Source organism: Thamnophis sirtalis, unplaced genomic scaffold, assembly GCF_051295495.1.
Source record: "Thamnophis sirtalis isolate CommonGarterSnake01/CBP01778 unplaced genomic scaffold, rThaSir2_p1.2 scaffold_6, whole genome shotgun sequence".
NCBI lineage: Eukaryota > Metazoa > Chordata > Lepidosauria > Squamata > Natricidae > Thamnophis > Thamnophis sirtalis.
Window position 1 is genome coordinate 10,842,316 of NW_028261386.1, and position 27,810 is coordinate 10,870,125.

At 42.5% G+C, this 27,810-nt stretch overlaps 1 protein-coding gene across 5 annotated transcripts in view; it reads right to left on the reverse strand.

The window, feature by feature from the left end:
• AUTS2 (activator of transcription and developmental regulator AUTS2) overlaps positions 1 to 27,810 on the reverse strand; it is a 1,079,640-nt gene that overhangs the window by 8,682 nt on the left and 1,043,148 nt on the right. For 4 of the 5 annotated variants that reach the window (XM_087717194.1, XM_087717195.1, XM_087717197.1 and 1 more), the window contains 8 exons: positions 20,637 to 20,732; positions 17,968 to 18,039; positions 14,103 to 14,132; positions 11,204 to 11,275; positions 9,259 to 9,400; positions 7,640 to 7,717; positions 5,951 to 6,034; positions 1,868 to 2,090 (listed from right to left, as the gene is read on the reverse strand). In XM_087717194.1, the coding sequence (XP_087573320.1) occupies positions 1,868 to 2,090; positions 5,951 to 6,034; positions 7,640 to 7,717; positions 9,259 to 9,400; positions 11,204 to 11,275; positions 14,103 to 14,132; positions 17,968 to 18,039; positions 20,637 to 20,732 (797 nt within the window). The remainder of the gene's footprint in view (positions 1 to 1,867; positions 2,091 to 5,950; positions 6,035 to 7,639; positions 7,718 to 9,258; positions 9,401 to 11,203; positions 11,276 to 14,102; positions 14,133 to 17,967; positions 18,040 to 20,636; positions 20,733 to 27,810) is intronic. The other variant, XM_087717198.1, reaches the window with a different exon arrangement.

Genomic DNA, 27,810 nt, shown 5'->3' on the forward strand with positions numbered 1-27,810 from the left:
GATCAGAGATAATGGCAGACAAAGTTTAAGTGATCCTGGTTCCCCACACCAGTTCTGGAAAATTTCAAGTCTTCTTTAACAATCCATGATAACAACCAAAAAAACCCCAAACCCCAAAAGACTAGAAAAGTCTCATGTAAAACGATTATCCCAATTAAACTGAACGTTAAAGATACAGGAAGTCCTTGATTTACGACCACAATTGAGCTCCAATTTTATGTTGAAATTTATTAAGTGGGTTTTGCCCCATTTTACGACTTCTCTTGCCACGTTTGTTAAGTGAACAACTGCAGTTTGTTAAATGTAAAATGGTTGTTAAGTGAATCTGGTTTCCCCATTGACTGCTTTTCAGAAGGTTGCAAAAGGAGATCACATGACCCCAGGATGCTGCAGCCATCATAAATATGAAGCAGTTGTCAAGCATCCAGATGTAAATCACGTGACCATGGGGATGCAGCAAAGGCCTACGTGTGAAAAATGGTCATAAGTCACATATTTCAGTGCCGTTTAGTGGTCACTAAATGAACTGATGTAAGTCGAGGACTACCTGTATTTAAATGGTTTGAAATGCAATGGATGCTAACTACTATTTTGGGTTCAGTGAGCAGGTTGTTAAAATATTCATGACTGGGAGAGACAAGGGAACAAAGTCAGCCAATGAATAGGCATAGCAACTAAGTCAGCCAATGGGAGCTTAAACATATCTGAGTCTGTGCAGAGAATTGAAACAGAAACTTAAGTAGTCTGCTGCTCTGAGAAGGAAACTTATGCAGTCTGTCTGGGCTTGTCTGCTAAAATAAAACTACCTGCTTGTGTTTGCCTGTAACTCTCCTGCCTTGTATTTACGGTACTTGGAAGAACCACCTGTTGGTATTGTACATTTATCCATCTATTCTTATGTATATAAAAAAGTTAACGAATCCTGCTGCATCAGTTATCTGTGTGGGCTTTCTGGATTTGATTTTTCTGCAACAAACTCTGACACATTAAGGTTGCAATCTTAATCTAGTATCAACTCCAAATATTTTGTAGCAACAAAGTTCTGCAAAATGAAATTTGAAGATCTAAAAGGAAAGCATCAGATGGAAAGTCAGATCTGAAACATTTACGTGTTTCCCGGGCTGATTTCTAAACAGTAGTTCCCCAACCCATTCTTTTAAGCAAAGCATGTCATCATGAAAAAGCTTTTGAGGACCATGATGTAACTCAGACATTACCAACATGCTGGCATCATGTCAATGGAACTTCCCAGAACAATATTTAAGGAAATCAAAATTGAATGCAGATTTTTTTTTTAAAAAATGGCAAATATTTCCGAATCCCCAGATCTTAAAGGATGTTAGGGTTCCCCTGTAAAATCTTGCAGGAAGTTTCATCAGGAATATCAAAAGCTTGTGAGATTTCAAGCAAGCATGTCAAAGCATGCTGGCTAAAATCTTGACAATTTTACAAGATTTTGGCCATAGATAGAAAGGCAGAGACAGAGATAGAGATACCGGTATACATGGATAATTTATGGTGAGGGGTCCTTGGTGCTCTCTGAGCATGGATGTTTTCTTGCAGACGTTTCATTACCCAACTGGGTAACATCATCAGTGCCAGTGACAGGCATTAATGTTACCTAGTTTGGGTAATGAAACGCCTGCAAGAAAACAACCATGCTCAGAGAGCACCAAGGACCCTTCATTTCAATCCTGAGCTACAAATATTTCTCCTTTAGTGAAAATTTATAGTGTCATCACTGACCATTGATGGTCCCTGGAACCACAAGTGAAGTATCTTTTTAAAGAGGGACTAAAACTCGGCGTGGTTCCCCCATCCCGGAGTCTCCCTTGTGATGCTCATACACGCTGTGTTCTTTTCATACCTTTCTTTGTCATCTTTACTAAGGGAAGCGTCTCCTTTATCTACATCTCTGTCTCGTTCATGAGCTGCAGCGGACGCGCTGCGTTCCTGCTCACCTGGCTTCAGCCAGGGCGGTGGAGTCGGAAACGAAGGAGGCGTTCGGTGCAGACGATTCCAAGGCTCGTGAGGGTTGCTATAGCTTTGCATGCCGGGGCAATCCTTGTGGCCATACATAGCGTTGGGTGCTGAAATGGTGAAGTGGAAGGGGAGGGAGGGAGGGAAGGAGGGAGGGGGGAAACAGAAAGCAACATGCTCAGTGGACCGTACTTACCGATCAAACCCAACTTTGTTTATTTTAACAGCACTCAAAAGAGTTTAAAAGGAATATCTATTATGGGGAGCTGGAAAAGGAAAGGAGATTAATAGATCATCGTTAGCAGCTCATTTAAGGGGAAGAGATGCAATCCCTCTGTTGAAAGGCAGGGGGAGACGTTTAGGCGGCTCTGCCGCTAAGTTTTTATTTCTTTTTTGAACAGGAAGAGCATCCAAATGAAGCTTAAGGCAGTATTAAAGGACACAAAACCAATCCCAAACTCATTGGGAAATGAACCCAGCACAAAGCATGAGCTCAGCATAAAAAACATTTGTAGCCTGTTTGTTTCTGTGTTTGTCAAAACAATCTACAAGGTACATATAAAGTAATGGGGCCTCTACAAGGAAGACTATCTGAACTGTTGTTGTTTTTTTAAATTACTTGGGAAAGGAAAGTTAGACAGAACAAAGTGTCCTTTCCTTCACTGCAGGATTATCAACAAATTTAAGACAATTTTTTTTCACCAAGTCAACAATTTAAGGTAGTGAGTTCTCAAATATTTTGGTTTTCGGGACCCTTTCCATTCTTAAAAAAATGATTGAGGAAACTTACAGAGCTTTGCTTTATGTGGGTTATATCTATTAATATTGATTGCATTGGAAATTAAAACTGAGAAACCATTAAATATTTATTCAACTTGGGGGACGGGGAACACCCTGAAAGGGTCCCTGGAAGCCTCAGGAGCCCACACATTTGAGTGCCACTGGTTTAAGGAAAATGTTTAGTCTTCCTTGCATTGTGACAAAACAAGGCAAGCCTTAAACAATAGTTGCGGCATCTAAAAGCCACAGAGAAGATAACCCACATGAGCAGACTAGGACATAGTCAATAAAAGCAGGAGCATCTATAGGGAAGGGTCAAACAAACTCAAAATGGACAAAATCAGGACTGCGTGATTGAAGCCCTCTTTATTTTACATGTGTCCCACATGGCTTTGATTGTGGGGTCAAGGATTCCATCTTGGCTTTTTTGATTCCCTTTATGCCCCTAAACCTTCATAATGTGCATATAGTAAAGATAAAGGTAAACGTTGCCCCGCCCATGTGTGCTAGTTGTTTCTGGCTCTAAGGGGTGGTGTTCATCTCTGTTTCTAAGCTGAAGAGCCAGCGCTGTCCGAAGACATCTCTGTGGTCATGTGGCCGGCATGACTAGATGCTGAAAGTGCACAGAACGCTGTTACCTTCCCACCAAAGTGGGAATTTTTCTACTTGCAATTTTTATGTGCTTTCGAACTGCTGGTTTGGCAGAAGCTAGGACAAATAACAGCAGCTCACTCCATTACGAGGCGCTAGGGATTCGAACCGCTGAACTGTCGACCTTCTGATCAACAAGTTCAGCATTTTAGTCACTGAGCCACCATGTCCCTAATGTACATATACTAATGGCCAAATCCATAACTTCCTAAGTCAACAGACATGCCCACATGCAGGTTGATTCCTGTTGTTCATTCAAGCAGAAATGTTGTGTATGCTTAATAATGATTCCTTTCTTTTCAATTCATTGATTTTTTAAAAAAAATTAAGGCCCTTGTTCTTTTCCTCTGTTTCTTCTTTAAAATTTTTGCTAACTGCCTATAAAGGCTTTGGATTTGAAGGCACTTTGAATGAAGGGAAAAGACCAGCCATGTTTCCTTTTATAAAGGTTGATAATGAAAACCATGCAGTCTCTATTTCTGTAGTATTGTCTTTGCTTGTTCCATTGGGTTATTAACAGGAAGGAATATGAGCAAAACTACTAGAAGGCCAAAAATAACAAGTTGTTATGGAGGTAACAGGTTATTATGAAGAAAATCTATGGAGGTATAGCTGAGGATTTCTGGGAATTGAAGTCCATGCATATTACAGTGGTCAAGGTTGAGAAACAGTAATTTATGTGGTCAATAAGCATCAGCAATGACTGGACAGCATATAATCCATCAATATGGGTAAGGTATCTCATAAGACATATGGGGTCATTTAATGCATGCTTTTTGTCAAGGACAGATGTTATTCTGGGGTTTTCGAGATAATCAGCCTAAAACTGGAGATAAATTATTTAGGGTCTTCCCTTCCAGCAGTCCTTTATAAGTTCAATCGGTGATAGGATACATTCGACCCAATTCAATTGACTTGTCGTTGTTACCAGATGCAATCAAATCTTATGAATTTCACTGCTTAATATAAACATTCATAAAAATATCATTCTTTTCTGTTTTCGGATCACTCTTTTTGTCTAGTCGTGTCTATATTTTGCAACCGAGGGCAACGTGGACAAAGGTGGTTTGTGATTTTTTTTTTCCAAGTCCAAAGAGCAGGTCCTACTTATTGGTTGATTGAAATACTATGAGTGGCAAGAACCTTTCAGTTAAGTCTTTAGAAGATTAGCTTTTACGATTTATTGGCGGAGCTACTACTCTTGAAGTAAATGGCTTAATCTGCCCCTAACGTGACTTTCTCTTCTACAAAAGCCATTTAGCATAACATTCTTCTTACAATGTCTGAAGAAATATACTAATATATACTCAAGATGTCTTCATAGGAACAGGAGAGTTTTTTGTGTTAGATCACATGATCATTCAGAATTCATCATTGACCTCAACATTATATGGTGAATTTCTGAGATTTTTAGCAGCGTAGAACAGCGTTAAAATGCTATTTAAACTGCCAGTCACACAAAGATACAAAAGTAAAAAACATGCATTTACCAAAGCCCAAAGCAATATACAGTATAATAGTAAGCAAATTAATATTTGTTTTATTTTTTGCAAGATTTTAAAAAAATCTTATCTTTGTTTCTGCTCGACTCAAGGTAGTTTGTCGGTCTGCGGTACTGCTTAAAGCGCTGGTCTAGAAACCAGGCAAATGTGAGTTCTAGGTTGCCATTAGGCATGAAATCCAGTTGAGTGACTTTCAGTCAGTCAACCTGTCTCAACCCAGGTCGTATCACAAAGATCCATCCTTCCTTCCTTCCTTCCTTCCTTCCTTCCTTCCTTCCTTCCTTCCTTCCTTCCTTCCCTCCCTCCCTCCCTCCCTCCCTCCCTCCCTCCCTCCTTCCTTCTTTTTTCCATTTAATGTAAAGTAGGACAGAGCCTCAATGAAATTTCCAGCTAAGCTCAGAATTAAATCTGTTGGGTGTAGCTTTGTGATTCTAAACTATGCTGAATTGCTGGATGGCCCATCCCAATGGCTTCATAGCAATATTAAGTTTGTTATCCTCTAAGACTAAGGCAACCTATGGCATGCGTGCCACAGCTGGCATGCAGGGCCCACTCTGCGGGCAAGTGAGCGATCGGTCACCCCAGCTCACCTCCATCACACATACAAGTGCGCCTCCCGCTGGCCAGCAGATTCTCGGGTCTCTGCTGCACATGTGAAGGGAGTGGGGTGCATGTGGGAGACACATGTGCATGCATGAGGGGCGGGGGACATGTGCGCATCCATGGGGGCATGGGGGGCATGGGGAGGTGCGGCATGCCCCCCATGCCCCATTTCTGGTCCCAGGAAGCTTCAGGGAAGCTGCTAGGCCCAAAATGGGCCACAGGGGGATGCATGTTCAGGGGGGCAGGGCACACACATTGTGTTATGGGAGTGGGCACGCAAGGACAAAAAGTTTAGCCATCACTGCTCTAAGAGAAGGGCGACTTGGCCAATCCCATGTCCCCATTATCAATCAGACCTACTGTTCTATCACCCTTGCTACTTAAACCAACCCCAAAGCATGATGTAGTTAAGAGCCGAAGGAGAATTTACTCACTAACGGCATGGTTGCCAAGTCCCCCGAAGGCATTGCTGCTCATGGCTGCAAGGCTGGTGAACGTCGTGGGCCGATTAAAAGTCTCTGAAACCAAACGGAAAGATGCTAATGGGAGGGGTGTTACCTCCTGGGAGCAAAGCGTGGCTTGCTTGTCGTTGGCCAGGGCAAGCAAAGCATTAAGGGGACACGTCCTTAAAAAGAAAATAGATGTAAAGCTAAGAATATCTAGAAAGGGTGAATTTACATGCTTTTGAACTTCTAGGTGGGCAGGAGCTGGGGGCAAATGACAGGAGCTCACTCCACCCCATGGTGCCATGGGCTTGAACCGCCGGAGTGCCGACCATTGCTGGCTGACAAATGCAGCATCTTTAAGGCATTGTGCCATGGCACCCTCTTAAGTTTAAGCAATGTTAAGTCACACCAAGATTAAAGCTAAGGTTGGGGCAGGGGGGAATTATAAAGGGAAAGTTACTCTGCTCTTTGGATGTGGAAAAGTTCAGTGGAACTTTTGAAGCAAACCATCACACTGATTCACTCTTCGCCTTGTGTTGCCAACCTTGAAGAACAAACCCAAACATACAAAGCATTGTATTGACGCGATGGAAGAAGAAAGCCCAGATAAAGAGGCCACATTTGAAATAAATAAATAAAAAAAAGACAGGCTGCACACCACACTAACGTATGGAAGGTCTCGTGTTCTAAAGCAGGGGTCTCCAACCTTGGCAACTTCAAGACTTGTGGACTGCAACCCTCAGAGTTCCTGTTCTGACCCAGGCTTCCTTAGAAAGCAAGGAGGAAAGTCTTGGTCCCTGCAAAACCTCTTTTATTTACACAACTGTGAATTCCTTTCATTCACAGCCAGCAAGGCTTAGTAAACAGTCTTTCAGAGGAATGTTTATCAACACGCACCTTATCTCGTTTGGAGCGCTATCAGATACTAGTTTCCAAACGCAGGGCAAGGCAAACTTGGCAGAGAGTCTCTTATAATCACCAACAGAACTTTCTACTATTGAACTGACCGAATGAACGAACTGTTTCCTGCAAAAGCCCACTCCCCTTCATTCCTCTTTTGTTTCCTATGGGAGGGGCAAATCACCTCCAAGGGGTGGCTTTATTCCTAAATTGACCCCGCTTTCTTAGTTGTTCTTGTCTGGCAGCTCTGCTCATGCACATACTGGGAACAGGCTCCAGCTGTTCTTCTGCCTCACTGCTGTCTAACTCCCTCTCTGACTCTGATGCAGAGCCCTCGTCTGAGCTTTCCTCAACCCCCAGGACTGGCCCATGTTCAACCCCAACCTCCTCACTGTCCGACTCTGCTGGCCACCGGCGGGCCACAATAATTCCTCAGCCAGCTGGTTGAGGAATTCTGAGAGTTGAAGTCCACAAATCTTAAAGTTGTCAAGGTTGGAGACCCCTGTTCTAAAGTATAAATGCTCTTTTCCCAACCGATGCGGATTAAACATCACTTGCAACTTATCTCCGTGGTAATTTCCGAGATCTGCATCCCCACTTTTTCTCCGCAAAAGAACTCGAGATGAAAAAAAAAATGGGATCGGAATCAGTTTCACAAGTGGACGCTGACTGAGACTCAACAATCTGCTCGGCATCATGGACTTTTGGACAACATCCTGAAGTCCAGAACAGATGCGAGAAGGTTCTGACGGCTTTACTTTGAGAATTTCCACTTACCTAAATGGGCCGCGGGGTTGAGAAAGTTGCTGTGGTGTGGGGGAGGGCCAAACGTCGGACCGGCTGGATGGGCGGCACCTAGCAAAACAAATTCAAAAGCAAGCAAACCAAAACATTTGAGTACAGCACTTGTAGAGTGACCACAGTATCCTAGGTTGGATTCAGGTTCAGCAGAGAGGCTGGGATGCCGGATTCCTATACAATGAATTCAGTGGCCTAAAAAGCCCCTTCCAATATTTCGATTCGAATATATCTGATTATCTCAAATGAGCATATGGACAACACAGGTGGTCCTCAACTTACCACCATTCGCTTATTGACTTTTCCAAGTTACAACGGCACTAGAAAAAGTGACTTATGACTGTTTTTCCCACTTATGACCATTGCAGCAGCCCCATGGTCACATGATCAAAATTCGGATGCTTGGCAACTGGTTCATATTTATAATAGTTGCAGTGCCTGGGGGTCATGTGATCACCTTTTGCAAACCTTCTGACAAGCAAAATTAATGAGGAAGTCAGATTAACTTAACAATGTGCTACTAACTTAACAGCTGCGGTGATTCGTTTAACCACTGTGGGAAGAAAGATTGTAAAATGGGGCAAAAGCTATTTAACGGTTGTCTAAAGACAAAAATTTTGGGCTTAATTGTGGTTGTTAAGTTGAGGACTACCTATACACGCATATTCCACCCCAACTACCCCCACAAAATTCTGATCAAAAGAAGAATGCATTAAATATAACAGCAAACCGGGTGAATTACTCTCAGGGTTCCAAGTAACACCCAATGTTGGGTGAGTATGGGTGATATATAGTCAAAATAGCATTCCTTTCTCGGAGAGTCAAACTTTCAGGTTCGGGTTAATGTCGGGGTTCCAAGTAACACCCCCAACGAAAGAAGACTTTGAGGCTTGAAGTTCCTCAAAGTTCCATTTTATTAGAGATGTCATATTGGCACCTCTGGGAAAACCCGAATCTGAAAGCTTCCAGGTTTTCCCCACCCAAATGAAAGTTCAAGCACCCACATGCCCATCATATGGCCCAATCAGGCACCATCCAAAACTGGAGATGCCTCCCAGTCACCTCATCACAGCTGCAGGGCAAGATGGCCTTCACTCTCTGAGAAAGGAAGGTTATTTTGACTATATATCACCCACACCAGAGGTGGTTTCCTATCAGTTCGGACGAGTAGATAGTAACTCGGTCTGCCATGCCCCAGAACTGGTTCTCTCCATGGTGCAATAGACACCACCATCTTGTTTTTTGCTTCTGCGCATGCCCAGAAGCATTTTTTAGTACTGCGCATATGAGCATGTGGCACATCCCTGAGCAAATCGGCAGTAGCAGCAGCTGGAACCCACCCACCCCTGACCCACCCTCTGTGTAATCCCCCCTCCCGTTTTCTCACAGCAGAATATGTGGCAGGCCTGAAGGCCCAATGCAAAAGAGGGCTTCCAAGGTCTGACTTATATTTTAATTCACCAAGTTATTTGTTTATTTGATAATACTTATCAATGGTAAAAGACGATCGCATATTGCTGAAGTCTATATCGTTCAGCCCACCCTTCCATTTCTTTCTCTTCTATTCCCAAACAGAGATGGGCAGTTTACAAACTCACTGGTTGCCGAGAAGAGAGTTGCCGGTCGGGCTAAATCATGAGGATGATGGATAGCCCCGAAAAGACTAGGACCTGGAGGTCTGCTCAGAAATTCAGGTTTCAAACCAAAATCCAACTTATGGGGGTCTGATTGCATCTGTTTCTGAAATAGGGTAAAAAAAAAAATCATGAAGGTTTTTTTTTCCCAAAAGAAAAAGAAAAAAGAACATACCATTAGTATTTTGGAAATCAAGGCGAGATCCGGTTCCTTTTATAAGGCATGTCTTATAGGTGCTAATATTTGCAATCCCTGCTTATGAACTAGAAGGCAAGAAATTAATATTCTGGACAAAGGACATGTAGCAGGGGTATCAAACTCAAGGCCCACAGGACGGATCCTGCCCCTGGGGTGCTTAGATCTGGCCCATGGGGCCGCCCTGGAAACAATGAAGGACCAGCCTGCAGTGCCTCTGCCAGTGAAAATGAAGCTTGGGGACCTCCTGTCAACCCTGAAGTTTTCACTGGCAGAGGGCTGCAGGAGGCTGTCTCGGCTGAAAATGGAGCCCGAGTGGGCTGTACGCAGCCTCCCCGAGCTAGAATAGAATAGAATAGAATTTTATTATTTGTATGCCGCCCTTCTCCGGGAGGACTCAGGGCGGCGAACAATTCAAGAGGGAAGAAAGGGGAACATAAAGACAAAATACAGATAGTAAAAATAAGCAACAGTCGCACAACCATACATGTCGAGAGGGGAGGGAACTCATCACCCCCAGGCCTGCCGGCAAAGCCAGGTTTTGACGGCTTTTCGGAAGGCCTGGAGAGAGGTGAGGGTCGGAATCCCTGCGGGGAGTTCATTCCAGAGGGCCGGAGCTGCCACAGAGAAGGCCCTCCCCCGGGTAATAGCCAGGTGGCATTGGCTGGTAGATGGCACCCGGAGGAGGCCAACCCTGTGAGATCTAATGGGTGTGTGGGAGGTAATTGGCAGCAGGCGGTCTCTCAAGTACCCAGATCCAATACCATGAAGGGCTTTATAAGTTACGACTAGCACCTTGAAGCGTATCCGGAGACTGATCGGTAACCAGTGCAGCTAGCGGAGGATAGGTGTAACGTGGGTGTACCGAGGTACACCCACAGTCGCTTGCGCGGCTGCGTTCTGGACGAGTTGAAGTCTCCGAATACTCTTCAAGGGCTGCCCCATGTAGAGCGCATTGCAGTAGTCCAGCTCCATGTTTGCTGGCAGAGGGCGGGAGGAGGCTGTCCCAGCTGAAAATGGAGCCTCAATGAGTGATGTTGAGCTGGCCACGCCCATCCTGGCTATGCCTTCCAAGGTCAAACACAACCCTGATGTGGCCCTCAATGAAATTGAGTTTGACACCGCTGGCATATAGGACAGAATTGAGCATTGAGTAGCCTGTGGCCACTGAGATGATGCTGAACATGTAAGGAAAAAGCAGGAGAGGGAGCAGAATTAAGTGTGTGAACAGTTTAGAGTCCTTACATTCCTGCAAGTGCTTCTAGTTCAATTCCTCCAGAATTCTGTTGACTCTTATCTGGTGCTAATTTACTGCTGAACTTTAGTTGACCAGATTCTTATGTATAGGCCTGAATAAATCTTCTATGTAAATCCTTATTAATGGTCCTTATTCTTTGCACTTGACAGAACTATAGTTTCAGTGTCAATGTCAACTGAAGGACCACAGGTTCTCTACCTGAGACATATAAGTGGAAGAAATACCTTAAACAGGTTGGCTGGTCCAGTATTACCTCATTTGAATGTCAGTGGCTTTCCAAAGCATTAGGAACAAAGGAGCTTCTATTGACTGGATCTCTTGGAGGTTTCTTGAGAACTTTCAGGGGTTAAACCCAAAGCCTTTTCCATGCAAAACTCTTGGTTTGCCATTGAGTTATAGCCCCATAAACAGTCTGAGATCAATCAATCAATCATTCTTTGCCCAAAAGAGCTCACCTTGACTTTCTGTTGATGGTGGTATATCTGCCAAGCAATATGAACATGCATAGCACACCATTTGCCTGGTTTCTACAAAAGAAACAAGCATTAAAAAGTATTGAAAATAATACCCCTTGGTTATAGGAATAATGAAATTCAACTGTGAACCTGTTGTTGCTTGAGAATTGCCATCTATGGGCCTTTTTCAACACAAAAGGCAATGCAGTGTTCTATAAGGAGTCTCCTATCCAGGCACTAATGAGAACAATTGCTTTTTAGTTTCACAAAAGTTGTAGCATTCCTCTAGAGAGGAATATGGGAGACAAGTCAAAAAGAAAAGAAAAAAACCATAGCAATTAAAGTATTGAAGTGGGCAAGAGATGATGGATAGACGTTTTTGGTGTTGTTTTGATTTGCTTCTCTTTTCCTCTCTCTTTCCTTTCCTTTCCTTTTTTTTTTTTTAGGTTGGTGACATGATTAGAAATTAGGAAGGATAGAAAGAAAATGCTTTTAACAAAGGATGACATGATTAAAAGTTAGAATAAGAGAGAGAAATAAGAGAAAAGGGGAATATTAATGTATACACTTTTATATAATAAAATAAGAGCAGTAATAAGAGAAAATATGGAATAATCGAATAATGACAAATGGCAACTTCATATAAATATATATTACTATTAGAAATATATAACTTGGTTGAAAATAATAATTATGACTAATGCTATTAGTTTTATTTGTAAAAACTAAAAATAAAAACTTTTTAAAGTTGTAGCATTATGTAACATTTAAACAAAAGATTCAAAACCGAAGGCCCTGGAACTGCATGGGTCGCCAGAAAACTTCACTCCCTCCCAAGAAAGACTCAGATCCTTCCAAAAATTGTGACCAAATTTCATTTTTCAATATGATGGAAAGAAGAAATCCTTAGTTCCATATTGGAGTTTGATTTTATTAACCGTCACTGCATTTAAAAATCAATAAAACTGAAATCACGTCTGAGTTTCGTCCTTCTGTTTTTATTTTTAGACTGTGAGCCTCCACCATGCCGATTTTCAGTTGAGAAAAGTTGTGCTTTAAACCACCTTTTTATGTAAGTTACATAGCACGTTTTACTGATGAAGGCGAATTCACACACTGTCACAGGATCAGCTTGTAAAATGGAGAGCAAGGACAACCTGTCTTGTCTTGGGATGTGGGGCCAATTGGTTGATAAGGCATTAAAGATATAAACATGGACATCAGTCACGGCCCAAAACCAAACATTTAGCCCACTAACACAGGCCTTCAACTGCTTTCTTTCCACCTTCGCTCTTATTCCAATTGCTGTGGACATGATTTTACAGTGGACATTTTTGATGCGACAGTTGATGTCCTGAGAATCTTTACAATCACAAAACATCTCCTGACAGACTGGCAGAAGCAGATGCGCAGATTTACCAGACATCTGGAAAGGCTTTGTGACCAAATAGAGTGCCTTCACATTGGCTATATTAAGTTAGCTATATTAAGGCATCTGGTAGGAGTTGACCTTTAATGCCAAAGTCAATGTGATAAAGGAAAAAGATGCGGCAACATGAGGAAGAAAAAATAATCATGTCCGTCTGCTGTGGCTTGCAAAGTAAACCTCTGATGATGCTGGGTAGCCTATAAGCCACAACTTGTCCATGTAGATTTATTTCAATAAAGGGATCTGAGCTGTGGAGACACTATCACTCATTTCACTGAAACAAAAATATCACTGATGCCTACACGAAACAAATTAGCAATACCAATAGCACTTAAGACTTAAATACCGCAGCCCTCTCTAAGCGGTTTATACAGTCAGCGTATTGCCCTCAACAATCTGGGTCCTCATTTTACCCACCTCGGAAGGATGGAAGACTGAGTCAACCTTGAGCCTGGTGAGATTTGAATTGCCAAATTGCAGGCAGCCGGCAGTCAGCAGAAGTAGCTTGCAGTACTGCAGTCTAACCACTGCGCCACCAAGAGGCTCTTGAATTTGGGTGGCTTCAAAGTGCTTTGGGTCACTACTGTGGCCAGAATGGTTCCAGGTTGAGTATCCTTGAGGACTACCCACAACATGTCCCCAAGCCACCCAATCTGGAATCCCCTCAGCAGGTTCCGAAAGTTGTCCAGGCGCTGACACATACACAATTCATCCCTACAACGATGGCCAAAACTCCTGAAGAACATCAGAGGTACCACAGATTGTGGTGAACAGTTGGGAGGAGGCGAGCAATGACTCCTCTGTAGTGTTTGCTTGGCAGAACTTTTGGCAGCCACCAAGGAGGAGGTACATGGCTGGAAAGAAATAGACATGTTGTGGGAATGTCTGCAGGGTTGATTAAAGCCAAGTGGTTTGGAGAACTCTCTGGCATGTGTTCCGTGGCTTCCAAGCTGGCCACGCTGAGTACATATTGTGGGCAATCCCTTAGCACTTGCTATGTTATACCCAGTCTGGAAAATCTTTGGCAAAAGCCAAGATGCTCTTGGGTGGCTACTACTGATGTACTGTGGAGGAAATCTGGCATCTGATGAAACTAGAAGAAGCAAAGAATATGTGGGTTCGGCATCTCTGGAGGTTTTTAAGAGACTGGATAACCACCTCTCAACAAAATTATCGGGTTTTGGGGAGTTTTTTTGCACATTGTTGAAGACTGGATCAGATTATTCTTGTGGTCCATTCCTCTTCCAAAATTTTATGATTTCATGACAAACCACATGAGTAGTAATTTTTATATAGCATAAAAGGCGACCCACTTTTTAAAGGGGGAATAATAATAATAAATGATGCCTTGTGATGAGTGCCTTTGGCAGGCAACATTCAAAGAGGAATGCAGCGGGAAAATTCTGAGAAAAGCAGAAATGGCATAGCAAAGCAAGGCAGGGGGAAAAAAAGGGTGAGTTGTCATCTTACCCTCAACATAGGCCTGAATGGATCTGTCAACTGAAGAGAGAAAAAGAGAGAATTAAAATCAGTCACTCAGACCTCCGTTCAGGTAAATTAGCAGATCAGCATTCTTAAGAATCTGAAAATGGAAAACATTAGCCTATTCTAAATTGTACAAGTAAGCACTTCCTGTAACTTTAATAGAGAGAAGAAGTAAAACAAAACAATTGCTTGGTCAGCTTTAGATCTATTGCCAGCTGTTTTTCTAGCAATGTATCTGAATTGTTGGCTTCCCAGATAGTCTTCATGAGATTAGATTAGATTAGATTGCTTTTATTTATAGGCCGCCCTTTTCCCTGAGGGGACTCAGGGCGGCTTACAACCTATAGGGAGGGGATACACGTAATGACATATACAGACAATACATAATTAAAAATAGAAGCAACATTCATTCATCATTCGGGTGGGGACGGATCCCAATCTTTAACCCCAGGCCTGGCGGGATAGCCAGATCTTAAGGGCTGTGCGGAAGGTCTGGAGGGTGGTGAGGGTACGAATCTCCACGGGGAGGTCGTTCCAAAGGGTCGGAGCTACTACTGAAAAGGCTCTCCTCCGCGTAGTTGCCAGTCGACACTGACTGGCGGATGGAACTCGGAGGAGGCCTAATCTGTGTGATCTAATCGGTCGTGAGGAGGTAATTGGCAGGAGGCGGTCTCTCAAGTACCCAGTTCCACTACCATGAAGGGCTTTATGGGTGGTAAGTAGCTTTATGAGGTCCGCCGGAGGATGAAAACTGGTTTAACCCATCTTGCCTTCCCATCTGTTTTTGTCTGTGTGTCCAAGGGAGGCAATGCTTATATTTATAAGCCACCCTGGAAGCTTTTTGGCTAAAGAATGATGAAGGGACAATGTTTCATATGAATTAGCAAATAAATAATTCCCAATCCACATTCTGTTATTTATCTTGGATTGACCACCAAGCAGCAGAACATGGCTGGTTTCATCCTATATAGCAGTGTTTCTCAACCTTGGCAACTTGAAGATGTCTGGACTTCAACTCCCAGAATTCCCCAGCCAGCATTCGCTGGCTGGGGAATTCTGGGAGTTGAAGTCCAGACATCTTCAAGATGCTAAGGTTGAGAAACACTGCTATATAGCCTTATGGATGGTTGGATGTCAACATCCAAAATTCCCCAGCCAGCATGGAGAATTCCATGTCTTACAGTTGCCAAGATTGAAAAAAAACGCTGCTATATTGGGATTCTTTTGAATTCCGTCTAAACAGAATAGAATAACAGAGACGGAAGGGACCTTGGAGGTCTTCTAGTCCAACACTCTGCTCAGACAGGAGACCCTATATCATTTGAGGTAAATGGTTGAACAATCTCTTATTGAAAACTTCCAGTGTGGGATCATTCACAACTTCTGGAAACAAGTTGTTCCACTGATTAATTGTTGTAAGTGTCAGGAAATTTCTCTTTAGTTCTAACTTGGTTTTGTCCATGATTAGTTTTCATCCATGGCTTCTTGTCCTGCCTCCAGGTGCTTTGGAGAATAAGTTGTGGTATGCCCTTAGTTATTGGAACACTGCTATCATGTCACCCCCACTAGTCCTTCTTTTCATCATGACTCTTCTCACTGTTCTAGCTATCTCTATAGTTCTAGGTTGTTTCTCTCCTTGATTAGTTTCTATCCATTGCTTCGTGTCCTACCCTCAGGTGCTTTGGAGAATAGCTTGACTCCCTCTTCTTTGGGGCAACCCTGAGATATTGGAACTCTGCTATCATGCTTCCCTTAGTCCTTCTTTTAGTTAAACTAGACATACCCAATTCCAGCAACTGTTCTTTATATGGAATTGAACAATCTCAGCATAGCATGAATCCAATCCTTTACTGCCTCTTGGTGGTCAAAATAAATAAAGACACCCCACAAGACAGACATAGTTAAGAACTGAGAAATTCTTCAGGTAAAATCTCATACATGGGCAGATAACACAATTTACTATCCTTCTCCACTGAGAGCCTAAGGGCAAGTGATCAGCTATACCAGTGTTTCTCAAGCTTGGCAACTTGAAGATGTCCGGACTTCAACTCCCAGAATTCCCCAGCCAGCATTCGCTGGCTGGGGAATTCTGGGAGTTGAAGTCTGGACATCTTCAAGTTGCCAAGCTTGAGAAACACTGAGCTATACTATTCTGACAGACTATCAACTTCCTAAGAAACATGTCTCCAAAGTTTAGTTTGTCCCGGAGCTGCATCATTCATTCAACACTGGAAAGGAAATAATTCACTTTGGGTTTCAGGCTAAGCATAAGCTCAGGAAGATTTAAAAAAACGGGGAATGCGTTTGAGAAGCAGCTGAATTATCCATAAAGAATTGCTAATTTGTATTTCCTACCCTCCCCCTTCTGTTGAAGCACCTTGGAGTCATTTCCGTTCTAAAATTCAAGATGAATGAAGAACAGTACTGGGAATTCGCTTAGGTTATAAGAGAAAGTTTTTTTTTTCCCACCAAGGGAGACATGCCAATATAGAAAATAATCATCAGTGCTAAACACCCCCCTCCCTTTCTCTGCCAACAAGATCAACTTTCAGCATATGCTAGTTTTCTCCTCTTTTTCTCCAGAGTCTAGAAATTGCAATGACAGGTTCAGTGGTTAACTAAATAATAATCAACATCAAATGCCTTAAGTTATGAAAATGGGTAAGGATATAAAACGCAATCTAGAGAAAATCAAATTACTGTGTTCATAGCGGCCTATTTAAATTGGAATTGATCCTTGAAGCTGATTTTATTGCATCAGTTTCAGAAATTTAAGAATGTGCTGTATTACGGCCAGCACTACTTATGAAGGAAACTCTCATTTGGAGGGCTCTTAACACAGGCTAGGGACTTGAGGCTATGATATAATTGAATTCCTTTTTAGAACTTTCTGACCATAATTCCTTTTGGCTGCACACACTTCATTGGGATTAAACTGCTGTGAACTCAGATGAAGTAATGATGTTCAAATACTTAAGAACTGACTCATTTTATTAGAGTGCTTTGATTCCTTTTCGAAGGAATCATGGAAGCTCAAGTAATTACTTGCCCTTTTTCGGGCCATTATATCATCCTATAAATTATTTATATTTTTCTTTGGGTGTGAGGCTAAAGTATGAACAACCGAGTACAGCATTTGTCAATGCTGGACTTGTCAGCAACATCGTATTCCAACTTTAAATGACTGTCACCATCCAACTAACCATGCCCAGGTCCTTCGTAGAACTGGGCTTCTTAGGAATGGACTTTCCCAGTGAGATGGAACTTCTATGTCCCTAGTTGAGGTCATCAGAACTTGCTGCATAGATAGTGAGCAGAGTTAACTCAATGAGCAGAGTTATGATGAAAAGGAGGACTAAAGGTGACATGATAACAGTGGTCCAATATCTCAGGGACTGCCACAAAGAAGAGGGAGTCAAGCTATTCTCCAAAGCACCTGACGGTAGGACAAGAAGCAATGGGTGGAAACTAATCAAGGAGAGAAGCAACTTAGAACTAAGGAGAAATTTCCCGACAGAACAATTAACCAGTTAATTAATCTTGCCTTCAGAAGTTGTGGGTGGTCCAAAACTGGAGGTTTTTAAGAAGAGATTTGCCTGAAATAGTATAGGGTCTCCTGCTTGTACAGGGGGTTGGACTAGAAGACCTCCAAGGTCCCTTCCAACTCTGTTATTCCATTATTCTGAGCAGAATGATAGCAGGCTAAAGACTAAGAAGTACAACCATACAATTGGCACTTAACTGCCACATGGCTTAATGACTACCTATAGTTTTCTTTCATTAATTTGGTTTGGATTTTTTTTAAAAAGGTGTTGTTGTTTTTTAGAAGCTGCAACTTTACGGGACTTACCCTGGGATCCTTCTGAAGGAGAGTATGAGGAAGAGCTCCAGGTCTTGTCGCAACATCAATAGGATTTGAAGTCTGCAAATGTCACATGTAACATACATGAAACATATTATTTAAACATGCATAAATTTAAATGTAATCATTTTTTGGAAAGTGAGGGCACTCAGAGATAAATCCCACATTGCTTCAATGATGGCATACAAACTTTTCCTTCCTATTCCATTGTAGGAAGTTAGCACCCACCCCTCTCCTAGAAGAATGAAATATTCTAGGAAATATTAAAAAGGCAGAAGATTATGTTTCCCTAGATGAGAAAAGGAGAAACTTGTTTTAAAGACAAAGCAGCTTCCTGCAGCTCCCTTCCCTCCCCACTTCAGCTCCAGGGTGATGAGGTTAAGACATGGCCCTCAGGACATGATAGGATTAGCCCTTTACCCATCTCACCACATGGCACCTGGGAAGATTATATCACCCAACAAGGCTCAACCAAGCCTGGGACTCAGGACAGCCTGCAGAGTTGCCCCTGCATGGCCCCATGGGAGTCTGACAGCCAATCAGAATACAAGCTCAAATTCAAAAGCCCAGAGAGGGTATAAAACTTAGGCACTTCAGCATCTCTTCCCTTTATCTTCTTCTTCACCCAACATCTTCAAGGCGCCTGATCCTGTCCATCTTTAAAACCATCTTTCCAAACAGCCACCATGTTTCAACTTTCGTTCTCTATACTTGGAACTGAACCCAGATGGACATTTCTTCCAACAGTCTACATTTCTGTGAAACTGAGGATTAAACCCCACGTTGCTTCAATGATGGCATCTCCTCTTTTCCTTCCTATTCCCACATTTCTGTGAAGCTCAGGATTGAACCACATATTACTTCAGTGAGGTCATCTGATCTGCCCTGTTTTTCCAATCCATCTGAGAACAATGATGAGGTTTTGAAAGATGCAGCCTGTTTAAACCTATGTATGTTTTAGTATATACCATATTTTTCAGAGTATGAGACGCACCTTTTTCCCTCAAAAAAGAGGATGAAAATCTGGGTGCGTCTTATACACCGAATGCAGCATTTTTGGCCTCCTGAAACCCTGCCCTCTTTGCAAAAATGGTTGTGCATAGCCTTTAGAATGCTTCCAGAGAGCTCTTGGGGGCTGGGGAGGGAAAAAATGACCGAAAATTGGGCCATTTTTTGCTCCTCCCCACTCTTAGAAGCACTATATAAGCCTCCTGATCTTTTTTTGCTAAAAAATAGCTGTTTTTGGGAGGTCTGCATAGTGCAAAAGAATTTTTTTTAATTGCCTCTTCAAAATCTTGGTGTGTCTTATATTCTGGTGCGTCATATACTCCCAAAAATACGGTATATAATATACACTGTAATATGTATATAATATATACACTAAATATAACTATGGTTATATTTAATGATTATTACAGAGCCAAGGTGGCGCAGTGGTTAAATGCAGCACTGCAGGCTACTGCTAGATCAGCAGTTCAGCGGTTCAAATCTCACCGGCTCAGGGTTGACTCAGCCTTCCATCCTTCCGAGGTGGGTAAAATGAGGACCCAGATTGTTGGGGGCAATATGCTGACTCTCTGTAAACCGCTTAGAGAGGGCTAAAAGCCCTATGAAGCGGTATATAAGTCTACTGCTATTGCTATTATATTTAGTGTATATATCATATACATATAATGGTTAATATAACCATTGTGTAATATAATGGTTATATTATATAAACAATAAATATAACCATAACCACTTGTCTGAAGTGCTGTAGGGTTTCCTGTCTAAGCAGGGGGTTGGACTAGAAGATCTTCAAGGTCCCTTCCAACTCTCTAATTCTATTCTGTTTTGCTCTGCTCTATTCTATTCATGACTGTAAGCCACCCCGGGTTACCTGTGGTAAGATGGTCAACCAATAAATTTAAGAGAAGGATGGGGGACGGAGAGAGGGAGGGGGGAGGGAGGGAGGGAGAGAGAGAGAGATTCTACATTTTAAATAGACTGAAGTGAAGGAATTTCAGAGTCTGAATGATGATTTAAAAGCTGATCTTTCTCCATTTTTCCTGCCTTATTTCTAACCACAGCATATGATTTCAACCCATGGACATATGTGTTTCCCCTCTAAATCACAGACTGCAAGACAGTTCTTCCATAAGAGCAAGGGATTCTGAAATCAAGAGAAAAGCCTCTTTTTTCCTTAAAATATATATATATTCAGAAAACAACCCATTTACAATGCTATGGATGATTTAACTCAAATGGATTCTTAACAGACTGATTAGCATACATACGAAGGCCTCTGCTAATGAGCCATAATCTACATATTTAAGCAGTCTGAATCACTGTTAGTGGGGCTGCTGTTCACACTGAGCAAACTTCACTGTGGTGGAGGTTACTGCTGTAACTACCAAGCAGTTGCTCCAAGACAGATAGAGGCAGGCCATGTTGTGCAAAAGCCAGGGGCTTTTGTGTCTGTATGTCAACTTGTAAGTTGCCTCAATCAGAGTCTGCTGCAGCCATCTTCAAGACCATGAAAAAGACCACTGTCGTCACCTATCTGGCATTGCCAGAGACCAAAAAGAGAGAGCTACCCACTCCCCTGCCAACAAGAATATATTCACACCACAGAAACGCCTAAGCGATTAAGTTCACACTATGCAATCTAGGTTTACCTTGGGTTGAAACGCTCCTTGCAGCGAGCCGAAAGGACCAGTTGGAGGGATCATAGGAGGGATCCCAGACACAGCAGGAGGATAGGAGTGGAATAACTGTGTGGCAGAAAGAGATCAGTATTACTGATTTTATTCCCCCCCACTCCTTTTTTTTTTTTTTACATACACAAGTCTTGCAGTTTCAATTGACAAGAGAGCAAAACAGATGCAAGCACGAATGAGGCAGTGAACTATGTATCCCCATGAAGGACCACTGATGCTTATTAATCTGTCAAGTACTAAGTGAAGGAGGAAATGATAAGCCCACAAAGAAATGAACAACGAAGACAGCAAAAGGTTACTCAACACATTGGTGGCACGCTAGACGGGAGATGATTGATATGGAAGGAAGAGCGTGGTTGAGCGAATGCGTCACGAGGCAGAACTACAGTAGATATAAAAATTATCTCCGCATTATGGAAAATGTGTGAGCGCGGGGAAGGAGCTAGTGCAGAAAGATGACCTCCTTGTCAATTGCATTAGATACAGCGCTGAAATCATGGCATGCGAGTTTCAGTCCTAGCCTCAAAAGTCTTTTCATTGAACTTCCAGGCAGCTTCTCAATGATTGCTGATACTTGGTAAGTACAATACAATTCAACATAATTCACCGATCCTCAAATGACGGCCTGCGGGCCAGTTATAGCCCGCCAATGCAAAGTATCTAGTCCCGCCTTCCAGGGGAGAGAAGGGGGAATTCAACTGTTCTTATTTAACAGATTTAACAGATTAACAGAGTTGGAAGGGACCTTGTAGGTCATCTAGTCCAATCCCCCCCGCCCAAGCAGGAGACATTACATCATTTCTGACAAATGGCAATCCAGTCTCTTCTTGAAAGCTTCCAATGATGAAGCTCCCATGACTTCTGAAGGCATTTTATTGCCGTTTAATTGCTCTCACTGTCAGAAAATTTCTCCTTATTTCCAGATTGAATCTCTCATTGATCAGTTTCTACCCATTATTCCTTGTCTGGCCTTCAAGTGCCTTGGAAAACAGCTTGACCCCCTCCTCTCTGTGGCAGCCCTTCAAATATTGTAACACTGCTAGCATGTCTCCCGTGGTCCTTCTCTTCACCACTACAAACACTTTTGACCTCCTTCTGCATTTTTATCTGCCTAGGATGAACTGTATTTCCAAAGACAAATGATTTTATAAACTCAGAAAACTCATGTTAAGGATCCAGGCCCAAAATGAGATGTCAATCATCTGAATTCAAGATGGTATGACAAGAGGACCCAGCTCCCAACAGTCTCTTTTATCCAAAATATCACATGTAAAACCAAAATATCAACAAAATATCACAATTTCTCAAACCACTTCTGTTTTAGAGGGTTTGCTTCTGGAAGCCACCAATTATCACCAGAACAAAATGAGACTAGTAAGAGATTTATCTCTGGATAGGTCTGGAGAGGAATGGATCATTCTGGTCCACAACTGACAAATTTTGCATACCCCTGTTGTCTAAGATAACCACCCACAGTAACAGAATAACAGAGTAGGAAGGGACCTTGGAGGTCTTCTAGTCCAACCCCCTGCTTAGGCAGGAAGCCCTACACCATTTCAGATGACTCATTGTCCAATCTCTTCTTTAAAAAACCCACTGTTGGAGCATTCACAGTTTTCAGGATTTCCCATCTATACTTGGAGAGTCAGAAAACTGAACCCGAGACCATCTTTATCCAAAATATAATTTTGCCACTGAGCAAAGCACAGTTGCTTATGAACTTAAAAGCAGTTTAGAAAACAGCCTCTTCTCCCAGTTTTCTATATATTGGAAAAGGAAGGGGCGGGGAGAAAATACTCTGCCGTTTATGATATGAGACTTGGCAAAAATTGCTGTTCAATTGAAGATGGGGAAGAAATTGTTATGAGTTCCAGGATTCCTGTTCCCACTTCTCCCACCATTAAAATGCAATTAAGAGCACAGAATTCATGCATTATATGTAAAAAATGAAAAGTATATAGCGTTTTAACATTATTGGTGTAATATAGTACTATATTATCACACTGAGCGTACAAAGAAATAATATCCCAGTTTCTCTTCCATGCCTTTAATTTAATAATTACTTAATTGTCTGGAAAAGACACAGTTGGGAAATGTATTACCATCACTTGCAATCCTATCTAGGTAGCTTGCAAGTTTTGTATAAATAGAGAGATGAATAACAGAAGAGACTAACAGAATCATAGAGTTGGAAGAGAACTTCCGTCAGGCCTGGGGATAAGCCCCTAATTTCGCCCCACCCGAATGCTGAATGAATGTTGTGTTTTATTGTTTTATTTTATTATATTTCACATTTTCTTTTTGTGTTTTGTCTTGCACCCCCTTCCTACAAATTGTAAGCCGCCCTGAGTCCCCTCAGGGAAAAGGGCGGCCTATAAATGTCAAATAAAATGGGGAAAAAAATGAAACTTGGAGGTCTTCTAGTCCAACCCCCTGCGTTGCAGGAGACCCTGCTATACCATTCCAAAAAAGTGATTGTTCATCTCTTCTTAAAAACTTCCAGTGTTAGAGCATTCACAAATTCTGGAGGCAAGTTGTTCCACTGATTAATTGTTCTCACTGTCAGGAAATATCTCCTTACTTCTAGGTTGCCTCTCCCCTTGATTAATTTCTCTATGTCCTACTTTCAAGTGCTTTGGAATGAAGACAGAGATGGGTTCCTACCGGTTTGGAATGGTTCGGCCAAACAGGTAGTAACTTGGCAGCCTGGGTCACTGGAACCAGCAGCGACCCATGCCTGCCATGCCCCTGAACTGGTTCTCCTACGGGGCCGCCATCTTATTTTTCGGTTCTGTAGAACAATTTTCAGTGGATTTTTTTTCTCATTTTTTAAGGTTTTGCACATGCACAGACCTTTTTATTTGCAAATGTGCACATGCAACACCCCCCCCCCCCGCCTGCTTTTGCCTTGCGATGGCATGGTGGACTCGTTTTCCACCCTCCCCAGGCTCCAGAGGCTTTCTAGGAGCCTGGAGAGAGCAAAAACGGCTTCCCCTGGCCCGTTTTCCGACTTCTGGGTTGCCCATAGGGCTGTTTTTCACCCTCTCAAGACTTCGGGGAAGCCTCCTGAAGCCTTTGAAGGTCACAAAACAGCCCAACGCACAAACCAGAGGTTTGGGGATGGAATTCTGGGTTCCCCGTAGGGCCGCTTTTCTCCCTCCGGAGACTTCAGGAGGGTTCTCTGAAGCCTCTGGAGGGAGAAAAATGGCCCTACGGGCAACCTTGAAGTCCGTTCCCAAATCTCTGGTTTGCACATTGGGTTGTTTTTTGCCCTCCAGAGGCTTTAAGGGAAGCCTCTGGAGGGCGAAAAATGGCTGAAAATGAAGGCTGAAATCAGCTGGCCAGTGAGCGCATGTACACTGGAGCTGACAAGGCAACACCTTGCGTGCCCTAAGAAATGGCTCCGCGTGCTACCTCTGGCATGCGTGCCATAGGTTTGCCATCACTGCCCTAGATAAAAGAATCATTCCTTGGACAAAAAAAGGGGACCAACTGTTGTGGCGGAGCTGGCAGCAAATTCGGACAGTGAGGACATTGGGGAGGAACATGGGCCAGTCCTGGAGTCTGGGGAAGGCTCTGATGAGGGCTCTGTGTTGGAGGCAGTTGTATCAGATGCCAGTTATCAGTTGCCTTCAGAGTCAGATATCAATGAGGCAGATGAACAGCTGGAGCCTCTTCCCAGTGTCCACATGCACAGAGTTACCCGACGAAGGGAATAGCTGAAGAACAAGGGTCAACTTGGGAATAAGGCCACAGGTGGACACTGAATGGCCCTCCCAGAGGAAATAAAAGAGAAGCAAAAGGGGAGTGGAGTTTGCAGGAGACAATTAGTTTACTTAATTGGTTCGTAACCTTCTGAGACACCTTGCCAAGTTTTGCAGATATCGGCCTGGCAGCTTTCCAAGCCAGATAAGGTTTGTGACTGTAAATCCTTCCTTAGAAGAGTTGGCAGGATGTGAATGAGCAGAATTCACAGTAAATTAATAAAAGGGTTTTTTGTTGGTACAAGGAGTTTGCTGCATGCTCTTGGGAAGCCTCGGTCACAATAAGCAAGCAGTGGCACTCATAACACCAGACCTGTCACTGTAAGGCAAAATCAGAAAACTGTGTCTCATTTATTTTGGCCATGTCATGCGGGGGAATTCACTGGAGGAAGCAATTATGTTGGGAAAAGATAGCAGTAAAAGGAAGCCAGGCCGCCAAAGGACATGGTGGCTGGACACTATCATAGTTGACACCTGTCAGAATACAAAACAATTCAAAAAAGTAGTGCAGGATTGGAAGATATGGAGAGCTGGCCCTTAGAATCGCCAAGAGTCAGATACGATTGAATGGATATCATCATCATCATCATCATCATCATCATCATCATCATCATCATCATCATCAGAATGATTCTATACCCACTCTAACTGATGAGTTCCTGTTCCCCATTTACAAACGGAAAGAGTGTGTCATTAAAAAGCACAATTTTGAGAGGAGTCGAGTTCATTAAAGCTTGCTCCTTTATACTTTGCATTTAGCTCAAATATAACTGCAATGCTGCGTGAGCTGGTGTGGATTGCCAATATGTTGGTAATTGAAAAGAAACAGGAAAAGTAAATAAGAACGTGGTCACTATTAAATTCCTAGCCAAGCAAAACTTTTAATTCAGTGGAAACATTAACACATTTCATTGCATGCTGGTATGAAAGATAGGATCACCATCTCTCCTATTTTACAGACCAGGGAACTGAACCCAAGAAACAATGAAATGCCACCAAGCCTACATAATACAGCTATAACAAGAAAATAATGTTCTTTTGGAAACTTCCAATGCAAAGTCAAGGGATAGAGAAACTGCCATGCCTTCCAAACCCCAAAACTCAAAAAGCAGGGCACTCTTATTCCCCATATACTCCAAAATCCTCAACCCCTTTTATAGTTAACTTCATTAGGAAAACATACTAATTTAAGTTGTGAATGCGGCTACCTGGCTGCCCCATCTCTCTTCCTCTTGATAGCTCAGTGCTGTTTTAATGCAGTTCACTTTAGCATGGATGTCCAATGATGCAGAAAACATTTCCAAGATTAGCTGATATTGAAACCCGAAAGCTTTAAGAAGTCATTAGACAGTCAAGGGTCTGGGGCTGAAATCACTTTTTAATGCCTAAAATGAGCATCTTTAAAGACTCCAGTGCCTGTAACATTTAATTTTCTGTATAATGTGCCGTTCAAAAGCAATGTTATTGGCCATTGGCTGTTAACCATTATGACAATGACAATGCTATTCCTCATACTCCATCTTGGCTACATCCCAACATAGAATAGAACAACAGAAGGAATTTTGGAGGTCTTCTAGTCCACCCCTTGCTTAGGCAGGAAACCCTACACCACTTCAGACAAATGGTTATCCAACATCTTCTTTAAAACGTCCAGTGTTGGAGCATTCACAATTTCTGGAGTCAAGCTGTTCCATTGATTAATTGTTCTAACTGTCAGGAAATCTCTCCTTAGTTCAAAGTTGCTTCTCTCCTTGATTAGTTTCCACTCATTGCTTCTTGTTCCATCCTCAGGTGCTTTGGAGAATAGTTTGACTCCCTCTTCTTTGTGGCAGCCCCTGAGATATTGGAACACTGCTATCATGTCTCCCCTAGTCCTTCTTTTCATTAAACCAGACATCCCCAGTTCCTGCAACCGTTCTTCATATGTTTTAGCCTCCAGTCCCCTAATCTCAAATTCATTCTTGGGAATCAAGCAAGGAGCATCTCACATCTTTTGCTCCAAAGCATACAGGACAACAAGTATCAACTCTTAAGCTCTCCACTGAAATTAAATAATGCTGAAGCAACATCTATCTTGGAGTGTCCTCTGTGGTTCCTGCTAATTTGGATGTTCTAAAGTTTAATTCAATGAGCACTTATTAAAATCTTTACGTCTCAATCATTCTCAGGGTCTTGACCTCTACCTGAAACCAGAAGAGATTTCCTTTTTCCATTGTCTTTTTTAGAAAGGATTCACCTAATTAAAAAGAAAGGAAGTTAGGTTGCAAGAATTCCAATGCCTGGAAATATTTCCCAACATACAGCTGATATATTCTCAACAAATACTGGGGTGGAGTCTTTCTCCTTTCCTTTTCCTTTTTATGTTGTTGTTGTTAGTTGCAAAGTCGTGTCTGAACCATCGTGACCCCATGGACAATGTTCCTCCAGGCCTTCCTGTCTCTACCATCCTCTGGAGCCCATTTAAGCTCACGGCGACTGCTTCAGTAACTCCATTTTGCCACCTCATTCTCTGTCGTCCCCTTCTTCTTTTGCCCTCAATCTTTCCCAACATCAGGATCTTCTCTAGTGAGTCCTTCCTTCTCATTAGGTGGCCAAAGTATTTGAGTCTCATCTTCAGGATCTGGCCTTCTAAAGGGCAATCAGGGTTGATCTCCTCTAGGATTGACTGGTTTGATTGCCTTGCAGTCTAAGGGATTCGCAGGAGTCTTCTCCAGCACCATAGTACAAAAACCTCCCTTTTTATACTTCCTTACTATGAACTGGTTAATTTTATTTATTTATAATATTTATATAACTTTTAATCATAATGTTGGAGCTTGTAGGTGGAAATTTGTATAACTCTCCACAGATTCTTTAACACAGTCAGGAAATTAATCACTAAGGTCATATGGCCCTTTACCTATCTGGTAAATTAAAAGTGTTATATGAATGTGAAGCTTTATTATCTCCTTTTGTAGGGCAAATGATAGGAATATGTATCCCCAATGGGATGATCAATACATGCTCTCAGGAATTTGAAAAAAAGCATTCAAAACTTGCAACCTTGATGCATTAAACAGTTCCCATTTGAGATACAACAAAAGTGGATTCCTTCATATAACAGAGTTGGCAAACCTTTTCGGCAACAAGTGCTGAAATGGGAGCGCACACGCACGCAGGGGAGCACCGGAAACCAGAAAAATAGCTTCCCGCGCAGACATGTGAGAGCACCAGAAACTGGAAGAGCATTTTCCTGCAACACATGTGCGTGCCGGGAAGCTCAGCTTCCAGTTTCCGGCATGCACATCTGCACCAGCCCCCTGGTCTCTGGTGTGCATGTCTGCGTGAAGATCAGCTGGCCAACATGCATGCATGCACCAGAAACCAGA